Source organism: Apus apus, chromosome 1, assembly GCF_020740795.1.
Source record: "Apus apus isolate bApuApu2 chromosome 1, bApuApu2.pri.cur, whole genome shotgun sequence".
Classification (NCBI taxonomy): Eukaryota; Metazoa; Chordata; class Aves; order Apodiformes; family Apodidae; genus Apus; species Apus apus.
In genome coordinates, this window is record NC_067282.1 from 159,225,328 (window position 1) to 159,249,449 (window position 24,122).

The 24,122-nt window shown below is 41.9% G+C and overlaps 1 protein-coding gene across 1 annotated transcript; it reads left to right on the top strand.

The window, feature by feature from the left end:
* The first annotated feature begins 1,994 nt into the window (after positions 1 to 1,994).
* Positions 1,995 to 23,930, top strand: UBE2N (ubiquitin conjugating enzyme E2 N). The gene is made up of 4 exons (XM_051619558.1): positions 1,995 to 2,119; positions 19,178 to 19,424; positions 19,607 to 19,747; positions 20,393 to 23,930. The coding sequence occupies exons 1-4, from the start codon at positions 2,090 to 2,092 to the stop codon at positions 20,431 to 20,433; spliced, it is 459 nt and encodes a 152-aa protein (XP_051475518.1). The 5' UTR covers positions 1,995 to 2,089; the 3' UTR covers positions 20,434 to 23,930.
* The last annotated feature ends 192 nt before the right edge of the window (positions 23,931 to 24,122 follow it).

Consider the following 24,122-nt stretch of genomic DNA (forward strand, 5'->3'; position numbering starts at 1 on the left):
CTCAAGCCTGATGTTTACAGTTGCCCGTACAAAGAATACCTTGAATACCCTACTTTCCACACAGAGTATTTGTTCCTGCAGAAGGGTGGGAAGTGGTGCTACTGTCACTTGGTAGAGGTTTCACATCTCTGTGTGTGATCTCACCTAACTGAAAAAACCCAACACCTTGAAACTCAAACCCAAAAGCAACCAAGTAATAAATCACTGAGATTGCTGCCACCAGCAGATCAGCATTTCACCTTTTTTGATTAGATGGTAAGTTCTGTGAGGGTGCCGAGCATGCAAAAGTATCTTCTTGGTCTTGTTTAGTAGGAGCAACAGGTTGTAATAATTAATTAAAAAGAAAAACCCGTGATTAATGAGTAGTTCTGTGTGTAACTAGCATGACTGGATTTGGCTGAAGGACTGCATCTAACCATGGCTATTTCACATGCTAATGTATGCAAATGAACCCACCGGTCTCCACTGCCGAATGAAGGGCTGTTACAGATAAATGCTTTAAGCCCCAATTCTGCAAACATGTTTTCATGCACTTCTCTTGGTGTGTGTCACTTCCATGTTGATTTGGCTGACTTCAGAGAAAGTTGCATCCAGAAAGTCGGGGGTGGTATTGAGTGCTTAAAGGGCTGAGGCTGTACACAAGAGTTCAGAGAGATTAAGGGTTGTCAAGAACTGACAGGAAGTTTGGAATTCCCAGTGTAGTCAACAGATGGAGATATCAAATAGTTGTACATGTTAGTTGCCTGCTGTAGTGCCAATGGATTAAGGGAAAAGGGTTGAGAAGGAAAACTAGGTAAGTTCTTGGGAAGTAGTGTGGGGAGGGTGAAGGAAGGAGGCATACCACTCTCCTGACACATGCTCCATGTTATTATAAACATTATGTAATAATATACATGCTTAGATTTTAGGATATAGAATGTTTGCAGTGTCTGTGATAGGAGTGTTTCAGTGATTACACAATGCAAATTTGTGTCAGAGATCTTTCAATTCTACCAGAGCATCCAGAAATTACATAGATTGTCTAGACATCCTGGTTTTTTAAACCAGAAGAAACCATTTGTCAGGGAATCCTGTGTGCAGGGTCCTATTCCTTGCTGCACTGCTGGCCTGCTTGATATCCTGTGGCAATTGCTTCATCTTTCTGTGCTTTCATTTCCCACCAACAGTGATGAGTGGTGCTAGATGTATGACTGCTATGCAGCTGCGGTAGTGTCCTACCCGTGTGATGATTATAATGTAACTTTTTACAATATTTCACTTCCAGCTAAAAGAAGGATGTCCACTAGCCAGGTGTTACTAAGACAAAGATGTTCTGAGATGTCTTTCTGACGGGTGCAGTGCCAGTCACGCTGTCCCCGGTCAGGAAGTGGCACACGTTGTACCACTGTGGTGCACAAACCGTGCTGACGGAACCCTAACTCTGTCGGGCTCACCGATGACCCCCACACACTTACTACAAACAGACTTCTCCCTTTGCAGGCAGCCGGTGCCCCTCACGGAGGCGGTACCTCAACCAGAGTGACCAGAAGCAGCTCCGGGCAGCCGGGCTGTGCCCGCCCATCTCGGGCTGGCCCAGGAGGCCGCGGCCCCGGGGCGCTGTCCGCTTCTTCCACAAGGCTGTGAGGCGCGAAGGCCGCTCCCAGGCCTGCAGGCTGGCGTCCCGGCGGCACCGCAGCTGGGGGCAGCCCGCCGGCCGGCGAGGAGGCGGCGGGTCCGTCCCGCCCGCCGCGGAGGGGGCGGCTCCAGGCAGAGGGCGGGGCGGGTGGCGGTACGTCCCGGCCCTCCCGCCGCCTCTCGGCCCACCCGGCTTCCCCGCCCCCCCCCCCCCAACTCGGCTGCCCGCATTCGTGCCCACGGCCGCCGCAGGGACCCCCTGGGCCGCCGCAGGGACCCCCTGGGCCGCCGCAGGGCCGCCCCGCCCCGCCCCGCCGCTCCCGGCGCCCGGGCAGCCCCGCGGCCGGCGCGGCCTACATTGCCCGGCGTCCCGCGCCGAGGGCGGCGCCGCCGGAAGCGCGGCGCGGGCTACTTCCGGCTGTGCGCGAGCCGCGAGCGGAGGCGCGCCCGCGAGCCTGCACCCCGACGAGACAAGATGGCCGGGCTGCCCCGCAGGATCATCAAGGTACCGCCGCCCTCCGCCCGCGGGCAGCGCGGGGCGCCCGGGACGGGCCCCGCGCGGCGGGCAGGCCCGAGCGGGGCCTCGCGTCGCTTCCGGTGAACGGCAGCAGGGCCGGGCGGGGCAGGGCCGCTCCCGGGCCTCCTTCCCCTGCCGGGCGGGGGGCGACTCGCCGCCGGGCCCGGCCGCCGCGGGGGCCGGTGGGGCTGGGGGACAGCGCCGGGCCCGGGCCTCCCCCTCCCCGCTTTCCCGCTGTGGCCCGCGGAGGCTCCCGGACGCGCAGGCGGCGTGTACGGGCGGTGGGGAGCGGCCGGGCCCTTCTGGCGGGCTGGGGGCGGCGGGCGGGAGCGGGCCCGTCACGGGAGTCATCGGGCGGCGGCGGCGCCGCCTCCCCGCGGTCCTCGGTGCGGCGGGTGCCGCGTGCTCGCTCCGCGGCCCGCAGCTGGGAAGGCCGCGGGCGCACCCCCCGCCCGGCGGGGCGGCTCGGCGCTGGGGGCGGCCCGGCCTGGCCCCCGCTCCGCGGCGCAGCTCGCTCCGTGCGCGCTGCTCGGATTGCCCTTCCTGTGCAGCGAGGGACAAAAGATAAGGGAGTCCTTAAACCTGGGTTGGAGCTATAGGTTGCGGGCATCGTGCCGGTACCGCCAGGCCAGCCTGGTTGCTGCTGCTGCCTTAACTGAGCCGTTAATCCGTGTGGTGATGGCGTGTTCGTGCTGGCGGTTCAGCTTTGATTTTCGTTTAGCAGGCTTTGTAAGGGCTCTCGAGTTTGGGATACTTTCACCTGACCCTCCGAGTGCAATTTCTGCGTAAGAGTTGAACGATTTGGAGTCACTCAGTAGAGGCAGAGATAGCTGTATTGCAGTGCCCAGGATTCTTTTCTGTATCTTGGCCCGTGGATGTTTGTGCTGGCTTGCTGTCTGCTACTTGACTTGCAGTGATGTGACTCGAAGCCCTCCCGTTGGTGATCACTCCCTTTGCGAAAGTTACGAAGTGATTTCAGTAAGGTTCGTTCGCCCTCGTAGAAAATAACAGCACCCTTATTACCCAGTGAAGTGAATGAATATCACAATCAATTTGTGACACTGAAGCTTTCTTGGTGGTGTATGCAGTATTGGCAACCATTGTAAAACATGTGAGTGTAGAATATATTAAATAGCAGATGAAAAACAAAACGGGATATTCTTTAAACACTCAAGATATCTGACATGTGATAGAGGAGATGAGGTAAAAACAAGGTGGGAGTAGCTTTTATCTTGTGTGAAACAGATTACTCTATGGTTACTGCTCAGAATTGTAAGCAGTAAAAATAATGAAGACAAATCCTGCAGAATGGTTTTGACACTTACCCAGCTGCCTTAGTGCACAGCATGCAAAGCTGAATGTATTTCAGGTGTGAGAGGGAACACTGATTCATAATACAGTGGAGCTGGTATTCATCACAGAGATATAATAGAATCTCAGTCATGAGGCTGGTGTCTGTGCTACATTTTTTAATAGCTCTTGACAGTTCCCTTGAACATAACCAAGAAGCAAACCCACTTGTAAGCCAGTGCATAGATTTCCTTCTTAGCCCCCTTGTGGGTTTTTTCCCCCCACGTTTTTCTGGAAAAAAATACAGGAGCAATTCAAACGACTGGCTTTAAAGATGCGTGATGGCATGGAAATGTTCCCTCTTCTTCTGGAGAGGGGATGTGGAGGGCAGCAGAAGAGAGACCTAGAAACTCCACATTGCCTCTGGAGGGTCCCCCTTAGAGTACTTGGGATTATTACCTATGAAAGGGTGCTGTCTATAGTGTGCTTTGTATTTTCATATATGCATTATCAGATGTCTGCAGCCAGTCTAGAGCTTTTAAATCTTGGATTGGTTGTGCTAGATGACCAGTTCTTCAGCCCCTGTGCTGTGCATGCATTAGGATGTCAGTTGGACATATGGTCCAGGACTTGAATCTCCGTAGTTACTAAAGCCTCAAAAACGTGCCGAGTTGTATTCTGAATTATCATAGCTGCAAAAGGTGCAGACCTACAAATGTGCCTGTTTGAGTCTTTAGGAGTTTTGAGTGAGAGTTGCTTTAACCTCTTCTATCCTGCTAATCTTGATGTTGGAGTTAATTTCCTATTGCTGGTTTCCTTAGATGGAGGGTAGTAAGTGAATTCTGCTGCTAGTGAAAATTTGGAAGATTAAGAAAGGAAAGGGATGGGAGAGATACAGGAAAGAGCTACAGAATGGTGAAATAATTTTAATAACAAGAATATCTAATTTTCTTTATGCACAGTAGTAAATTTGATAAATAAATGGCTTAGATTGCTGTTAGAAAAATACTTTCTGCCTTTGATCCAGCATGCTCCCTTTGTGTTGACATCTGAGGGAGACTGTCAATGGCTGATTGGGGATAGGAGTGCATATTTGGATTGGAATGAGTATGGAATCTAGCTAACTGCTCAAAATGCAGTTGGTGTTCCTCATCTTGACCGACTGCTGGCAGATGGCCTGGCTCTCAGGTTGACTAGCTGCCCTGTGCTCCTCAGCCTGCTTCTTTGCCTTGTACAGACTGTCATCTAGCCCAGTAGGAAGCAGGAGCTTGTCTCAGTAAAAAGCTCTATTTATATTTCCAGGACTTTCCCCAAATTCAGTTAAAAAGTGACAATATAGATATTGCAAAGCAGTTGTTACTGAAAATACAGAATTACTTCTGGTTTGCTGCCTGCAAATTACTTGGAAACACAGGTTTTAAACAGGCTGGGGGGAATGATATGTGAGCTCAAGAGATGACTTGCTTTGGAGTTAAAACATAGTGTTAGCACATCGCAAATGGTACATAGAAAATTATATGGTTTTGCATCTTTAAAGGGATAATCAGAATTAGAAAACTTTGTTATGGCTAGAGGAAAGAGATTTTTTAAAATTTCTTCAGCTGTCCAAAAGCAGGAATCCTCTGAGAATCACCTTGACAAGAAGATATTAATGTAAGATAAAATAAAATTGTTATACAGCACACTTACATCCATGTGTATTTTTCATGCTGCAAACTTTTTCCTACTGTACAGTATTAAAAAATGAGGCTTTGCAATATACAGAATAAGCCTTATGTTTTTTTTTTACTTTCAAATACTTACTACATCAATTCTCTCCAGTGTTGCAAAGTCACGTAGCTCCAGTTGGGTAAGGAATTGAATTGCATCTGATTTTGTTTTTTGGCTGACTTTCAAACTGCCTCATTGCTGTGTCAAGTGCAGTTGGTGTATCTGAATGGGATAGGCAATGCTGCCTTGTGTCATCTTTTCAGATGTTTTTTTTCTGATGTTTGCACTGCTGCAGTGATCTCATAATTCATAATTTGATGTCCAGGTCTATGTATTGACTATGTAGCCAGTTGTTATTGGTACTTCTGTTAACAGTTACTGCAGCTGTTCATATGGTGAAGTAGCTATCTGAAGCTGTATCTGAGACTCCTTCCATTTTTATTTTTATTGATGAATTTATCAGTGTTCAATGACTGAGATTTTGATTTCCTCCCCGCTTGGTAGTGTGGTAGCAATATTCCTTCCTTGCTGTTTCCTGTGGGAAGCTATTTCCATGTTGCTGCCAATGTGCACCTGCTTGGAGTGTTTTTGGAGAATCTGGGTAATGTTTGGACTGCTGATTTATAATTTGCTGATTTATAAAATGCTACCTCAAAATGTAGAACTTCTGGCTGTTTCTGTGGAGGCTCTCATAGTGAGTGGTGATAGGCACCTTCAGCATTCTGTATTAGAGAGAAGTATAATCACCTTAATTTTTTCTTTAATATAAAACAGTTTTTTAGTCTGCAGCACCTGAAACGTTCTAGAGGTTCTTATACAGTATTACTGGCAGCCAGCTTGAAGTTTCTTATTTTGCCTTGGAAGTTATGGGCTTCTGGGGCATGGACATCTGTCTCCACATAAAAAATTTACATTGTCATTACTTTTTGATTTCTCTGACAATTCAAGCCACTTTTTAATTTCATGGATAAAAAAGAATTAAACAACTTTTAGTGGTATTTTGCATTTGGTTGGATGGTGATTAGGCACAGAAGACGTTACTTCTGGACAGTAGTGTTCCTTGGAATTTGTCAGAGAAGCTGTATATTTGGTCGTTATAGTGTCTTTTTGCCCTTTGTATGTTACTTGAATCTTGTGGATAACTTCAAATTAACAGAATGGTGAAAATGCTGGGAATTTTCAGAGGGTGTTCTAGTACTTTTTTCTTAAAACTGTGTTCCCTGCCTGCCCAAGTGTAGGAAGGTAATACATACACTGCTTTGTGACCTTCACTGAATGGTTTTGCCAGACAAGTAGCATAGCATAGGCTGGCTGTGGTAATGGGAGAGGTGTATAGGCAGGTATTAGAATCTGTCCTGCCAAACCTGAGGGTTCCTTCTGGAGACATTGGAGGGAGGCTGAGAAGAAGGTTCAGGCTCATAGGATATGAAAACTTTCAAGTTAGACTGTGGTGCCAGCTTTAAAAGGAAAAAAACGGACTCTTAATAAAACATCTTGCATCTGGGAAAACATAACCCAGGAGCGCAACACAGACTGGGATTCACCTGGCTGGAGAGCAGCTCTGTGGAAAGGGACCTGGGGGTCCTGGTAGACTACAAGCTCAGTATGAGTGAACAGTGCTGCAATGGCAAAGAAAGCCAACAGGATGCTGGGCTGCATCAATGAGGGCATCACCAGCAGAGATAAAGAAGTCTGCTCTACTCAGCACTTGTCAGACCACATCTAGAGCACTGTGTTCAGTTTTGGTCCCTGCTCTGCAAAAAGGAGGTGGATAGGCTGGAGAGGGTCCAGAGAAGGACCACAAGGATGATCAAAGAACTGGGAAGCCTGACACATGAGGAAAGGCTGAGAGAACTGGGTTTGTTCAACCTGAAGAAAAGAAGCCTTAGGGGAGACCTCAACACCATGTTCCAGTATTAAAGGGTGGCTACAGAGAAGATGGAGACTCCCTATTTACAAGGAGTCGCATGGAAAAGATGAGGGGTAGTGGATGCAAGTTATTCCTGGCGAGATCCTGACTGGACATCAGAATAAAATTTTTCACTTTGAGAAGAGTTGAACATGGAATAATTTCCCCAAGGAAGCGGTGAATTCCCCAGCACCAGACGCTTTAAAGACTCACCTTGACAGGGTGCTGGGTCATTGCATCAAAACTGTGTTCCTAGCTAGAAAGGTTGGACTGGATGATCCTTGAGGTCCCTTCCAAGCTGGCATTCTATGATCTCTAAGAGCACAGGGATAACTTTCCACAGACTTGTCCTTGAAGTTTTCGGTCAACACTAGGGAATAAAAACTGAAGGAAAAATACAAAATAATGCAACTGGAAGCAAAAATCTTGTTTGGGCCACCTTCTTCTATAAGACTTGAGCAACTTTGAGGTAGAAATCTGTAGTACATCAAGCTTTCTAAGTACTGATGCTAATGGTCTTATATTGCTTTGCACAGAGTTGTTTTATATCGTACTTGTCATGTTTACACTGGTTTAAATGCAGCACCAATATTTGAGTAACAGTATAAAACGAAACCACGTATTTATAGTTAGATGTGACTGGTGGGTTAATAGCGAGAAACAAGTGCAAATTTTGCCATAGATGACATTTGGACAGAAGCTCTGTATGAAGTATTGCTTGCTCCGATCACACTTTGATAGTTGACTCCACACTGTATATTCATGCAAGGCTGTAATGCAAACGTGCTCCATCAGTGTAACTGCACGAACGGCTTACACTATTAGCTTAGTGAATTTAGTTATGCCTCACTTTACTATGGCTAGAGATGCACCATGAAAAGCTTGATCTGTGCTAGTACACAGATAATCCTCTAGGAATTTGCATAGGAACTCAGCCTCACAGTGGTAAAATCCTGTAATCTGCTGTGGAAAATTTGAGAATGGGGTCATGCTCGAGAGTGATGCTGACCTTAAAAATACCTCTCTTCATATTGCTGTAATTTGGCAACAATATTGTCTTCCAAGAGTGAGTACATTTTTTTTTTTTTATTGTTTTATTTTAGTTTTTTTTAAGTAGATGCAGTCAGGGATGTTCTAGTCTAGGAACCTGTGGGGTGGTGGATACATTAGTGTTCAGAAATGTTAGCCCAGTAATGAGTCCAGAAAGTGGAGGCATGTGGGGTGCTGACACCAAGGGATTATATGGCAAGAGAGAGAAGAATCCATGTAGAGGCCAGCTACTGGAAGCCTCAAGTGCAGTCTTCTATTTAAGATGGTTGACCTTTGCTTTGCAGGCTTTATTGCTAATTCTTTTTTTTCCTAAAAGGCAGATATTATTTTCAGAAGCTCCTGTGTAGTTGTTTTACAGTGATACGATTTTAATCTAAACATTCTGAAATCTCTTTGACGGCATAACACCTGCTTATTTTCAGTAATGCTGGTTATAGCCAGTTCTTTACATAGTTGCAGCTAATTAATTGATAGACCCTGGAAGAACTTGTGCCAAAATGTAACGTACTGTTATAACAAGTTTTTTAATTGACTGTTGATGTTTTTCTGAGGCAGCTCTATCCCTATGTGCAAAAGACACTTTTGACTGATGCGCTTCACTTTCTCCTGCTGCTTCCCCCTCAAAAATGAAAGCAAAAACATGCATGCAGTTTTGCTTCTTGAGTGCAACTTACTAGTTCTTGGTGAAGGAGATCAATGCAATCTTGCCCTACTTGTACAGAACAGGAAAGGCTCATCATTTGACAAGTAATTGTAACTTGTGTGTGTGCCAATATGCTGCTTTGAGTTTCACAGTATGCAGCTAAAACCTATAGTTTCTATTTCATATCCCAAAATTAATCCAAACTATTAGATGCAGTTGGAGGATAATGGCACTGGTAGGTGACAAGGGTTTCTTGCAATCAGAATAAAAATACGAAACAGATTTATGCTATGTGTAGTCTGAATTGAAATGCTAAAGTTGGTGTTTTACTTCTGTGTTTTTTACAGGTAGCCAGCGCAATGTGGAAAAGTTACCGCCTAGTTAAGTTAGTTTTACCAGAGGTTCTCAAGGTGATTAGTCTGTGGTTCATGTCAAGCAGCCTCACTGTATAAACAGATTTAGCCTGGTGTGTGCTGGCACAAAAATTCTTGGGCTGCTGCAGTAATCTTGGACTGATTTGACTTAGAACTCTGTGGTAAGCCAAATCAGTTGTGATCTCATTTCTTGTTTGACTTTGCAAATGCTTGGACTGCTGAAAGGAAAGGGTTAATAGAATGGTAACTGTACAAATTAGTGTTGCTGCTGAGAAGTTAGGGTTTCGCATTTGGGCAAACCATTTAGTTAGTGAGGGAAGGAAAAAATAGAGATAGTTACAGATCTGAGTGACATTGATCAAGAGGGACTTAGAACCAGGCTGAAACAGTGAGAAGAAAAGCAGTTTTACGCAGTTGTAAATTCAGCAACTGAAGGAAATGAAGAATGAGAGAAAGGACTTGTGCTGATTTTTAGTCATTGAGAGTAGAACTTAGATGTGACTTTTTTTTTTTAATTATTTTTTTTCTTTTTGTGGTTGGTAGTGAATTTTCATATGCTTTAGGAATCTTTGTGGAGCACTTGGCAGCAAATGTCTGGTCTCTTCTAGGAAGCAAGTCTTGAAGAGACTGATGAGCTGTCAGTTAAAGATACCTCCTTCCCTCCCTTTGCCCCCCCATCACATCTTCTATATAAATTGCTATGTGTGGTACCCTCCAAGTGGTAAGTGTTATAATTTCAACTACAGCTGAAAAGGGAGCCCGTGGCTTTCATTTTATGTCTGTTATCTCATTTTGAAAAACTCTTTAATATGCAATATTATCTCCAGGGTCTGAAACTGTCTACCACCTCCTCTCTAAAAGTGCTTCTGCTTACAGTAATTCAAACACATTTTGGATTAAAAGTTACTTTGTGATTTATGCTGTAGTGGGTTGACCTTTGCCAGATGCCCACCCAACCACTGTCTCGCTCTCCAGGCGGGGGGTGGAAAAACTCATGGGTCAAGATCACTTACTGATTACTAACATGGACAAAACAGACTCGGCTTTGGGAAAATTAATTAATGTATTGCCAACTAAAATAGCAAAATGGATGGTGAGAGACAAAGACAAAATTTAAACAACACCTTTGTTCCCATTTTTCCACACTCAACTTCAGTCCTTCACTCCCAACTGTTCTACCTCCCCTGTCCCCTGAGGTTGCAGGGGCATGGGGACTGGGAATTTGTTGTCAGTTCATAGCAACTCCTCATGCTTTCCCTGTGCTCCAGCATGGTCCTCTCTGTGGGCTGCGGTCTGGATGTCTGCTCTGTTGTGGTCCTCTGTTACAGGGAATTTCTTCTCTGGTGCCTGGAGCATCTCCTCACCCTCCTTGTCGGATTTTGAAGTTCACGTTAGTTTTACTCACACTTCCCTCCCCACCCCAGGCTCCCCATTCTCTCCATGTGATGCATTCTGTCCTTTTTCAAATATATTTTCCCAGATGTGCCACCAGCCTTGGCTGATGGGCTCAGCTGTGCCTGGCTCAGCTGTGCCCTGTGGCAAGTCTGTTGGAGCGGGCTGTGTCTGGCACAGGCAGCCCCTTGCCTCTTGCATAGAGGTCACTCCTGGAGCCCTCCTGCTGCAGACACCTTGATGTGTACACCCTGTATGTATGCCTAGATGATTATGCAGTTAAATTAGGCCATACCAAATACAAGTTTTATGTCCAAAAAAAGTGAGGCAAGCTGTATTTCTTTTAATCTGAGTGCCTCTTCTATCAATAACTTTCTTTTAGAACATATTGGGACTATTCACACAGTGTTACATCCTGTTGTTCCTTTTATAAATGGCCAAGGCTATGTAAGAAGTTTGGATTGTAGCCAGCTGTTTGGAGACCTTTGCTTGTAGCACCTGTGGAAGAAATCTATCGAGATGTTTAGGTTTCAGTAATTCATATGGGTGGAACATGATTTTACCCACAGCCAGTGCCAGCTATTCATCAGTTTCTGTTGGAAGTTACTGTCCTTTGCTAGATGGCAGCAGAGTTTGTTTGCTGTCAGTCAACTTTTTTTTGGGTTAATGATCTAGTTAAGACAGCCTACCTCACTTTTCTCAAATTGAATTGGGAATGCTGACAGGGTTTACTTTCTCAGTAGCTTTGCAGGATGGTGACTTTAGCAAGGGGGCAGCAATAAGCCCTAGGAGTTGAGCTTTGAACTGTAATTCCTCTTGCAGATTGTTTTATTAAGACAAAAATACTCATCCACCATCTGTCTTCCCATATCTATTCAGAATAAAACCACCTAGGGTTAGCTGAACTCACAGACAAAGGTAGATGGTGGATATTACTTAATTTTTTTGCACTGTCTGAAGCAGATTAGGGAGAGCTTTTGCCTTGCCTTGGCCTGACAAAATTGTAGGGGTGTAAGTTTTGTTTTAGGAGGTGGTGCTGAAGGTAAATTAGTTGTCTACTGCATAGAGAACTGAGTAGTAAATGTGCTGCTGAAAAACAGAAGGGAAGAATCATTCCCCTGAGACTTTGCATAAAGATGTGATATTGTGCAGTTTTAAGTATTTAACAGCTCTAAGACCTGCAATATTTTCTCTTTGCATAAGAGGCCTTATTAATGTTTTCTGTTTTGAAGTTTCAGAATTTTGTCATGGTTATGGTGACCTCTGAGAGTCTTAATGTTAGCTCTTGCTTTTTTAAGGTACTAGCATAAAGCTGCTAGCCAGAAGGATTCTTTTCTGTAGTCTCCACACTATAAAAGGTTCTAGATAACTGTTTATAACAAGAAGATACTCTGTTTTTGGTGTTTAGGACTATTATAGATGGGTGAAGTTCACCATCTGTTACTTAGATTAGCCCTGTTGCTAGTTGAGCTTCTTCCTTTGGACTGAAGATGTAGCCTTGTTTCCTTTTTAGGGTGGTTACAGAGTAGTAATCTGTTATGCTAGTATCTCAGTGTGAGTAATGCTGCAGTCTCAGCTCTTCAAACCAGCCCTTTCACCAAAAGGAGCAGTCTGTTCTCCCCTCCTTCCAACAGCATATGTTTGCACCCTCCTTTTTGTTGGCACAGCTGTTTGTATGGACATGTGGTGAACGGCATCAGAGACTCTTCTCTTGCATGATTTTTGTTTTTTCCCCTTCCAGATCAGCTACTTGCTGTGTTTCACCATGAGATCGAGAGACAGCTATGCAGGCAAAGGTGAAGGTGTAGAATAGGCTGTAGTGGAACAGCAGCACAGCTTTTTTCTTCCTTTCCCTAGTGGCTGCTCATTTATCAGCTTAAAGTGTTCAGGCTGGTGTTGGGATTTCTCTAAGCTTCTTTTTTTCTACTGGATTTTATGAATTCTACCAGGTGATTTCACAGCTGATATTAAAAGACTCTGGAGAGCAGAAGACCATGTTAGATTTTGCCAAAAAGTGTATTCCTTCAGTTGTAACGTCTCACTAAAGACTACTGTATTTAAATTGTGGATTACTGTGCAGATTTTTTCCTTATTGAAGGTAACTGTATAGCAGTAATATTGAATATGAAATAAGAAAACTGGGATGTCAGGAAATTGAGTGTGCAGGCAGTTGAATTTCTAAGCAAAGCAAATTTGGCTCAAGACATGGAACTTGATTTCTTCTTTGGGCTATTTTGTGCTGACTTAGCAAGCAAGCTAATTCTAGTGGCCTTCATACAATAGCCTAAAGTTCCCATGTTTTGTAGGTGCTATATATTGATTTGTTCTTTTAACCACACCCCTCGGCAGGCATTGTGAAATTTGTGGTGATTAACTATTGTCATAGTACAAGGAATGGAATTGCAATTATTTTTCAAAGCAAAGAATATAATACGTCTTTCTAAAAAGCCATGAAGTAGCTTTAAAAATTGTCTAATCCTGTGCAACAGTTTCTTCCTTCACTACTGGAGTGGTCTCTTTATAGAGGTCTCAGCTGCACTTGAAAGTTCAGCTGGAGGGGCTCTGCTGTGTAAGAAGTAATGCTTGGGTGTGGGGTTTTTTTGCAAATACTTGTATATGAGAGTTTTCTGTTAATAGTTATTTGCCAATATGCCACTGTTTGATCCTGTGTTAGTCTCTTGATAGCAAATAAGACTTTTGAAGAAGGTTTTTGATTTCCAAAAATGTAGCATACAGAAATATTTTCTTGGTTGTTTTAACTGAAGCCTTGGCAGCTTGATGCTTTTTATAAACACTTCTGCAAGAATGGAAGTTGTTAAAATAGTGTATTTCTAATTAATTCCTTTCTTATATGCTTGTTCATATCTCCTTGTGCTCTAGCAATTTAATTTCATGCATATCTATATGGAAGCATCTTCTGTGTTGTTCTGTTCACTTCCTTAAAGAAGGGCCCTGTCTTGTTCTGGGTGTATGAACCAGGAGAATCCAGGTTGTTACGTCTGCTTTTCAGTAACTTTTTTTCTATTGAAAGCAGGATAACCAAGCAAAAGCTCAAAGAATGAAACACCCCTCCTGCAAATTGATCTCTTATATTTGTGTGGCTTCTCTCAGTCTTGGCAACTCAAAAAATCCTCATTCCCACTTCCTGCTCTGTTGTTATCTTCTAAAGATCACAGCATGCTCTCTTCCTGTCGCTTTTTGTCCTCACATGTTACTGTAAAAACAGGTTGAGGGTTTCTTCCCCCTTGGGTATGATTAGTTTTCCATTTAATGTCTTCATAGAAGAATAGCTATGCTGAATGTCAGCTACACCATCTGTCCCATCCACATCATCTGTCACTCTACTTCAGGCCACCTGTGTTAATAAGAAAAGCTTTACTTTACATGTCAAAAAACCTTCAACACTTTTGTGTTTTTTAACTGCTTAATTAAAAATAAGAGAGATAATTGTGGGAGGCATAACCAGTTGTGAATTACAGTGTTGTTGGTTTTGGGTTTGTTTTTTGTTTGGGGTTTTTTTATGTACTGACTGGAATGTATTTTCTTTTGGGGTTTATTAATTTTCTTTACTGAATGGAAATTATTACATTAACTTGGAATTGAGGAGAGTAAAAGTAGGAGCGAGAAGAAATCTCAGTCTAAAAACACTGCAGAGTGTGACAAATTAGAAATAACTGCCTATGGCAGAATAGGATACTTAAATGTGTTAGAGCTCAAAATATGTCCTGAAATCTGTATGCTAGAGGAGGTGGAAATTTGTATTCCTATGAAGACAAAATTGACTGCTCTATTAAAAACATCTATTGTGAGCAGTAGAACTGTAAACCCTCATTTTCTGTGAATTTGTGTTTTTTTTCCTCTAGCATGTTAATATTTGGGTGTCCCAGCTCTTTTTATCCTTATTGGCAGGGCTTTTTGCTAGGCAACAATAGTACATACTTGGTTGGAATAAACTGGCCAAGCAGCGTGTAATATCAGCGTTTTTCATGTCTTTCTCTTCAGTAGCACTGAGCTTGCTTTCTGTCTTAGCCACTGACAGCTTGCAGAACGTACAGAAAAGTTGAAATTGGACAATGGGTTCAAAGGCAGTTTCGGGGAGAAAGAGGGAAGTAACAGATTGCACAAAACTCACTTCCTGAGCTAAAAAAGTGCTAGAAGGATTTTGCCTAAAAAGATACTGGTAAGTAAAGTATTGCATTTGCTTGATCTTCCTGGTTAGTTAAAAAAAAAAAGATGGGAAGTTAAAAGTTTAATTAGAAGCTATTTATTTATTTTAACATGTTTGAGAGACAGCTTTTTCATGAGATAACCATCCTCTGGGGAAAGTAATATAAAATTACAAAAGAAGATCAACATGTAGTTAAACATTTATTTCCATGTGTGTAGATGGAGTCTACATCTCGTGAATCTTCTGTGTATGACTTACAGTTTGGGTTTTTTTTAAGTGTACATTTAAAAAAATGTTCAAGCAGTTCAGCTTCCTTACCTGGTGCGTAGAGCTGTCCTGTATACTTCTATTTTTTTTTCTGAAATATGACAAATAATGACAAATGGTGAATCAAATTTATTTTAGTATCAAAATGTCTTTAATTGGTCATCTTATTGTAAAATGTGGATGTCAAGTCCCTGATGCCACCTTGAAACTGGACCTACTTGTATGTTTAAGCATTTTATATGCTCAGACCTAAGAATGTATCTTTTTGATTAATTTCTCCCATTCTGTTCCTTTTCCATAGTTTCCCCCTAAATCTATTTAAGGTATTATTATAAATTTCTTCTTAATTGAAGGGCAAAAGCTTTATTTACGGTCAAAATCTACTAGGTGGTGTTGATGTACAAACATGTAATGTTCTTTTAATAGCATCTTTCCAGTGTTTTTCATTGACTGACGAGCTTGTCTGTGTTACACTGTTTTAAAAAGATGCGTTTTCTGAACCAGCGAAGATACTTCTTGGCTTTTTCATAAAATGATAGTGCTATATGTTCACTGGAGTCACAACCTATCATTGTGTGTGTCAGAAGTTTAGCCTGGTGCTTGCTCTCTCAGCATGAGGAGTGCACTGGAGTCTGGTGGATATGAAAGACAAGCGTCAAGCAATGCCCTCACAGATTTCTTGCAAGTATTCCTCCTCATCGCTGAAAACAGCTTCAATTATGCCAATAGTGATGGAGCTCTGTGCACAGTGCAGGAATTGAGGGAGGCATGCTTACTTAAAGCATTTTTCATGTAATATTAATATTCCACAGGGGGCCTGGATGGGTTCTGAGTAGCCTCAGCGCTAGTGTAGCTGTATGCAGCATAAGTGCTTTTCTTTGCACTCCCATTTTCTTTGGTGTTTTATAGCAAGGTAACCGTATCCACACAGTGTAGAGGCATAAAAGGCCATCTGCACATGGTGACTTACTAGCTGTAGCATAGCCCCTTTAGTATAATGCAGTACCTCCATGAAAATAATTGTTTTCCTCACACACAGGCCCTCTCATTGTTTATTGACAAATGGTTTTTAGTGGCAGAATATGCAGCTCGCAGCCAGGCGTTGCTTCCTCAGTTATGCTGGCAGGTAGAAGTGCTGATGCTGCTGCCAGAGAACTGCTGATTCTGGGTTATTTTAAGCCAGGATTGGCTGCCCAGTATGGTTACAGTCAGCATACTGGCGTAACTAGGGAGACAGTCTGGGGACCTGAGGGACTGAGTGGAGGCTCGGGACTGCTGAGATCAGCCCAGCTATTAAAATGTGTTATACTTATTTTTTTAAAAGTCTTACATTTGAGCATGGCCGTAAGAACCAAATCCCCGGTTTGCCTACTAGCAAGTACCTGGCAAAGTCCAGGTGGTGGCAGCTGTGAAAAAGCTTAAAAATTGTGTCTTTTTGTTAAGTTTTTGTCTCTTAATTTCAGGTTGGCTCACTGTATTAGTTTGGTTTTGGTGTGAGATTCTGTTCCCTCAGCCAAAAATGTCAAAGTGTAATAAATATATTATCGTTTAGAGGTGGAAATCCAAATTGTCCCATTTACCTGTGGCAGCACTCATACTGAAAACTTGCTGAAATAAATGAAGAATGGTTTATGGGTTTTCAGGGATCTTCTATAGTTTCTTACTCACTGACTTTTATATCACTGAACTAAAGCTTTAAGCATTCCTTGTAACTGCTTCAGAACTACTGTACAAGTAAATTGTCAGCAGCATACAAATTCTGAGTGTGTTATAAATATGTGCGTATGGTTTAAAATAAAATGTACTTAGAGAAATTAACGTAGACAACTCTTCAGAAGCTTGGATGGCCTTCCAGTAAGGTGTGTAAGTGGCATTGGCAGCTACTCTCTGTGCAGGTAGGTAGGCAATATGTAGTTTCAAGGACCAGATAAACTTGTTTTTGATTTTTGTGTATTTACATAGTAATAACTTCATTATTATGTTTTGTAGGACCTTGACTGTTTTGAGATTAATAACTGGATTTTGGCATGAATTACTGTGACTTCACTTCTTTATAATACATACTTGATTATTTTTTTGCTAAAGTGAGGTGTTGTTGAACTGCATCAACAGCTATAATCACTTAAATGCTGTGTGGATTTATTTCTACAAAATTCCAGTATTCTAACAGTGCAGTCACGTTTGAAGAATGTGTTAAGCCAAGTAGAGGCAATCTGTCAATTTTGTGCTTGTTTTAGTGTTATCGTAGACACACAGAATAAATACGCTATAAAACTAGAATAGTAAGTTGATATTACACCAACAAGTTACATTTTTTTCTTCAGTAGAAACAGGATAATTTTACTTTGTGAAAGCCAACACAAAGGTGGTGAAAAAATTAACTGCACGTGGTAAAAACAAGCTAGGGGAAAAGCAGGAAATGGGCTTAAATTACCTGAGGAAATGAGGTTTTAGCAGGACTTCTTGTCCCTGCCTAATGTCCTGCTACCTATTTTGGCCTTAGGTTCTCTTGTTAGAAGGCACAGAATGGTGCCTATTAGACTTGGGAAGGCTGACAGTAGAGGAAATGATATACAGGACTTGGTTAGTCTGTCTGCTCAGTACATTAGCAGGATGCATGGTCAGAATGTGGGCAGCTCTTAGCTGTGGTCACAGCCTGTGGTGCCTGAGGTTAGGGTTAGTGCTGTGGACGGATGAAATCAGCAACAAAGAACACAAATCTCTCTAGAATATCAGACTTCCCTAATTTTGCTGCTTACAGAACAATTTGGCTGTCTCCTACTGTTTGTTAGAGTGACTTTATACCTAATTATATGTAGGCTGGAAGCAATCACAGGAAAACTTTTAATGCATAAATATGTGTAAATATATAAAACATCCTTAGAAACACATTTAGTGTTGCAGCACAGTGGTACTTTAAATCCTTGAAGTTGTATCTGATTCTAGTGCAAGTGTTTGTCTTAATTAACTAGTCCACTCTTGTTCGAGTAAACCCTGAACACTGTGAGTTATTAGCCCCTTTGAATTTCACTTACAGGATTTTCTCTTTAAGGTAGAATGGGAAATGCTTTTGCTGTTTTCATTGTGGTATCCTTTAGAGTGCTTTTAAGTTTATGGAAAAATTAACAGCTTGGCAGTAATTTAATCAACATTTAAGAAATGTGTTGTGTTGATCTGCCTGAGGAGGCTCTACAGAGGGATCTAGACAGGCTGGATCTATGAGCTGAGGCCAGTGGCATGAGGTTCAATAAGGCCAAATGTTGGGTTCTGCGCTTTGGCCACAACAACCCCCAGCAGCTCTACAGGCCTGGGGAGGAGTGGCTGAAGAGCTGCCCAGCAGAGAGGGACCTGGAGGTGTTGACTGACAGCTGGCTGAATGTGAGCCCGCAACGTGCCCAGGTGGCCAAGAGGGCCAACAGCATCCTGGCCTATATCTGGAAGGGGGTGGCCAGCAGGACCAGAGAAGTCATCTTAACCCTGTATTCAGCAGTGGTGAGGCTGCACCTTGAGTACTGTGTGTAGTTTTGGGCACCTTGCTACAGAAAGGACATGGAGCTACTAGAGCGTATCCAAAGAAGGGCAACAAAACTGATGAAGGATTTGGAGAATACATCTCATGAGGAGTGGCTGAGGGAGCTGGGCTTGTTTAACCTGGAGAAAAGGAGGCTAAGAGGAGACCTTATTGCTCTCTACAACTACCTGAAAGGAGGTTGTAAAGAGGTGGAGGTTGGTCTGTTTGATGAAGTTACAAGTGATAGGATGAGGTAATGGCCTCGAGTTGTGCCTGAGGGGGCTTAGATCAATACAGAGAATTTCTTCACTGAAAGTGTTATCAGGTTTTGGAACAGGCTGCCCAGTGCAGTGGTGGAGTCATCATCCCTGGAGGTGTTTGAGTTGTAGAGACATAGTACTTAGGGATATGGTTTAGTTAAGGACTTGTCAGTGTTAGGTTGGCAGTTGGACTCACGATCTTGAAGGTCTTTTCCAACCAAGGTAATTCTGTAATCGCTATCTATTATCTTGAGCTATTGAAGCATAGTTGAGTGATCTGAAAGGAGATGTGGAGATGCGTACCAAATTTACCACATCCTCATTTTCTTTCTGTGGATGTTCTTTGACTTTAAAGTATTTGTCTAACATTGTTTCTGTGGATGTAGACAAATAGTTAATTATGAACAGTTGTGATTATTAAGATAGTTTACACAGGTTGTGTTTGTTACCTTGCCTCCTCTTCTTCTTCTAGGAAACCCAGCGCTTGCTGGCAGAGCCAGTCCCTGGGATAAAAGCAGAGCCAGATGAAAGCAACGCACGTTATTTTCACGTGGTCATTGCAGGTCCACAGGATTCCCCCTTTGAGGGTGGGACATTTAAACTTGAACTATTCCTTCCAGAAGAATATCCAATGGCAGCTCCTAAAGTACGTTTCATGACCAAAATTTATCATCCTAACGTAGACAAGCTGGGAAGAATATGTTTAGATATTTTGAAAGGTAAGTGCTACCTTGTTTCTTTCTTTTGATCATATTAAGCACAGAAATTCATGAAATCTCTTTTTAGGGTCAGTGTATTTGTTTAAGAAATGCCTTGCATATTCTTTAATCTGGGAGATGAACACTTGCTATTTTTGTAGACTGTGATAAATATGGTGTTTCATACTGCTCTGTCTCTTCAGATAAATGGTCCCCAGCTTTGCAGATTCGTACAGTTCTGCTATCAATCCAGGCTTTGTTAAGTGCTCCCAATCCAGATGATCCACTAGCAAATGATGTAGCTGAGCAATGGAAGACCAATGAAGCCCAAGCCATAGAAACAGGTGATGTATCTTACACTTTTTCTCCCCTCCCCCGCCAGCTTTAGGAAGTAGCTGATTACTAATTGCCTATGGGATATAAAGCCTGGCCTCTAGTTTTATGTCTGCAACTTGCAGAAACAGTTATTGCATACAGGCATAATCCAAATACCTGCATACAACCGTAGTCCAAGTACCAAGTACCCTGAAATCTTATTTTCATGTCTCTGGGGCTTTCTAGGAGAAAAGAGCTCTTGATCTGTTATATCTTAAGTTTTTATGTTCCTAAATCCCAAACGTGTCTAATCTGGGGTTGTGGTAAAATAAAAATACACAACAATGCTTTTCCTCCTAAGTTTAAGGATCATATTATCTGGTTTCAGAAAGTGCATCTCTTCCATACTTGCCTCTGTTGCAGGCTGTAATGGATTGAAAGAATTCCTACATTATGCCTCTTCACTTTTGGAGTCACTGCAGTCAGGCCACTTCTTTAATATACAAAAGTTGACAGCTGTTGAAGTTAAAAATCACACTTAGAATCTCAGAACTGATACATTTTGTATACTTGCAGCAGCAGTATAAAAGTGGTCTTTAAAAATACATATTTAAAGTGATTCTAATAAAGCCTGAAAAATATATTTTCTTAAATGTGTTTCTTTTTCTTTACAGCCAGAGCATGGACTAGGCTATATGCCATGAATAATATTTAAATGCGCTTTGAACATCAAGTGTGCATCACTTCTCCTGTTCTGCCAAGACCTCTTCCTTTTTTGTTTGCATTTAATGGACACAGTCTTAGAAACATTACAGAATAAAAGCCCAGACATCTTCAGTCCTTTGGTGATTAAATGCACATTAGCAAATCTGTGTCTTGTCCTAATTCACTATTGTACCGCATGAGCAGAGGCTAGAAGTATCATCTGGATTGTTGTGAAATTGTTTAAAAGCAGCAGCACATCTCTGCTTTTAATCATTTTTCCCCATCATGGTTTAAGTATAAGCACTGTGAATGAAGGTAGGCAGGGTTAGCTGCGGGGCTTTTTGTTTTAATTTTGTGGGCTCCTCTTCCCTTTTTATGGTGATGCTAATTGCATTGGTAAAAGCAGCTAACCAGTTATACTTTAGAATATACCCTCTAGCCCAGTCTAACTTAGACGCTGTAGATGGACAAGCTTCATTGTTTGAACAAAAAATGGGAACATTAAACATCCATCACCTTCACTAATAATATTGTGAATCTGCTGTCAAGTGTAGAAAAATCCCTCCAAGAAAAAGCTTGTGACCATTTTGTATGGCTTGTCTGGAGACTCTCCTGTAAATCTTATGTTTTAGTAAAATATTTTTTGTTATTCTACTTTGCCTTTGTATAGTTTATTTTGCTGTGTTTTCATTTCTCTAATGTGACAATCGTATTTAAAAAAATTGAATTCAGAATTGACAATTTGTCTTTACCAGTCTGACAGATTAAACAGTAAAGAGGTGGAATTCACATGATTTTTTTGCTTCTGTTTGCTCACTTTTTTTAATTAGCTTGTGTTACGCAGGCGACCTTATCTGGCCAATTTAATACAAAATTGCATTTGGAGTGACACTTAAAAACAAGTCTCTGATGTCACGATTGTAACCATAATTTTAGTAATGCATTTTCATGGAAATAACCATAGTCGAGCAGGAGGTTGAGAGCAAATGACAGCACTAATTGTGAGTATCTGCATAACTTCTCTTTGATTGTCATCAGCTTTTAGGCTACATAGTTTTCTAACTTCCTTAATTCCTGCCCTCTATTAACATGAATTACCAGTGTGTAGAACCATTGTTACAGCCAGCTTGTGTATTGATGTTTGCTTAACCACTTAGAGCTAGGGCCTCATACCACTGGATTTCTCTACTAGCCTTATTAAGCTACTTTCTCAAGTAACTGGTCTGCTTAAGTAGCAATAAAGCTGCTTTATTGGAGGGAATGAAAGTGATTAAAAGCTTCCTTGTTTTTTGTGTATGCATCTTGTCTGGGAGTCTAGCATCTTTTCTGGGAACCTATTTTATTGCATCCCTTCACTTCTTGTATCCCTATTATCTTCCTTTCCCCAAGCCTTCTCCTTCACAAAGAAAAAAGGCAGAAAAAAGCTTAAAAGCTTTTGGTGAGGCCAACCTGAAGTGTATAAATGACAGCTTAGAGTGGTTGCAGTAGGGAGTGTTTTGTCATGCAATTCAGGGGTATGGTTATGTAGTGTATTGGTATTCTTCCTCTTTCACCTCTTGTTACTCTGGTGTCATCTGAAATTTCTATAGAATGTGGTGTATTTATTGTGCTCTTATGTAATATGAAGAATATCATTAAAACTACATTTTTCAACAGACAGTGCTTTCAGTGGTTAGTAGCCGGTATTGTCCCTCAAACTACTCTTTGTAACATGGTTGAAGCTTGGTTCAGAATTCAACATTTTCACCAGACTGAGCTATAAAAAACCCCCTGCTTTTAAGAGTAGTTTGTGTATTGAATGTAAACCAAAGTCGAGTTCAGGGCTTGTAACAAACAACTTGCTTGTCATAGTGGGAAAGCACCATTAACCCTTCTTCTCCTTACAAATGAGCATGTGCTTGGATTTAGCTGGCGGGCATCCCCGTGTGCCACCAAGAGGGGCAGCTCTTGTGTCAGGCAGCTGAGAACATGAGCTTGTGCAGTAGACCCTGGATTCACTTCACCTCCCTCTTCAAGCTTTACCTCACACTTTCCTTGGCTCCTTCCAAGGACAAGTGGCAACCCCAGAGGACAGTCAGACCCACCTAAGCACTCCCTTTGAATGTGACTTTACCTTCCCTTGGTAGAGAAATGAAACCTGAGCTGGCACTCACCCAACTTCAAACTAGGTGGTGATGAGTCCAGACCCAAGGTCATTTAGCAGATGGCTTGGTGCCTGTACATCCAGGGCTTAAAACTCAGCTAGAGCTGGCAGCTAATAGGAGGTGGTAATTAAAACATACTCTTGATGAAGTGTTGTTAATACATCAGTAGAAAAAAATCCTCTGCCCCCATTTGTTAGTGACTGAATAAAATGGGTTTTAGAACCGTTTCAGTACAAAGTATGTGTCTGGGTTCTTTGAACTGTCTCAATAAATTTAAGGTTTAATTTAATAAGTCCACACTGAGTTTGAACATAAGAGTCCATAGTGATGGTATATCTGAAATTAATGATGTAAAAGGAAAGGTAAAATACTATATTTTAAAACACCTTAGAGTATTTTCAAATGGTAGTTGTAGTGTAGGAAGCTTCAAATAGACTTCTTGAAAACTAAAATGCTTTTGTTGTGGGGTCTATTCAGGCATATTTTAATAATTTTAAAGTTTATTTATATTTTAAACCTGATTTAAGAGCCCTGTGTATTTAATTCTGTCTTATGTTGGGGAATGTGTGAAACTTTCAAACTAAAATCTTTAAAGCCAGTTAGATGTAACTTTTCCCTTAGTTAAGGAGGTGTATATTCACAGCCATTTTCTGAAACTGAGTAACTGAGTTACATTTGTTTATTTCTACCATTACAGCTGGTTAGCAAACGCAGCTATTTTTTAGGGAGTGCTAGTTTTATCTCCATTTTTAGTGGATGTCCACTGGATAAATTTACAATAAATTTTACAATAAATGGGTTTTCTCTAGCATAACTAGTGCTATGTGTCAAAAGTCCTGAAATCCTGAGCAGGAGTGGTGAAAATTGCATTTTTGTACCTTACGTTTCTGGAGAGTAACTGTGTAGCTGCTGAGCTTGGGTTATCACATGGACTCTACAACCCCACTTGGGCAGTTTCCTTTAGATCAACAGGAGGATTTAGAAGGCTTTTATTTTTGCATAACCATTCAGCAGTGGTCTGTTAATGTGTAGCCATGTTCTGTCATGGGTGTGAAGTGTATTATCACCAGGAACTGATGGAAGAGGTTTTTTTGTATCTTAGTTGACTTTAGTCTAAACCAAGTGAAATGTTGCTTCTACAGCTTTCAAGAAAGTGTATTTCCAACACATCGAGATTATTGTGAAACATCCTAATGGACTAGTATCATACAACATTGTGACATCTCAATTTATGTACATTCCTTCTTGAGATTTTTTTTTATTATTATTAGGGTTAAAGTAAAATGTCTGGTAGGTTTTGTCAATAACATGTCTTGACTGTAATGTAATATGACACTGAAATAAAAGGAAGAGTGATTATTCATTACATAGATACTGAGCTTCATTTAACTGCAGTGGGTTGCCATCAGTGTGCAATACAGTTTCTTAACAGTTATTAACATCTGTTAAAATGGAAGATAAGCATCAACAACTTCTCTCGTAATGCACTTCCCAGTTGCTGTGGCTTTTTCTTTTCCGCTCATTATGGGGAGAAAAGAGCAAAACCTCTGTCCTG

What these genes read in the sequence shown, in the direction of transcription:
- UBE2N (XM_051619558.1), top strand. Translation starts at nt 2,090, where the DNA reads ATGGCCGGGCTGCCCCGCAGGATCATCAAG. An exon ending in TGCCCCGCAGGATCATCAAG is followed by an intron (nt 2,120 to 19,177) that starts GTACCGCCGCCC and finishes TTCTTCTTCTAG; the next exon opens with GAAACCCAGCGCTTGCTGGC. An exon ending in AGCCCAAGCCATAGAAACAG is followed by an intron (nt 19,748 to 20,392) that starts GTGATGTATCTT and finishes TTTTCTTTACAG; the next exon opens with CCAGAGCATGGACTAGGCTA.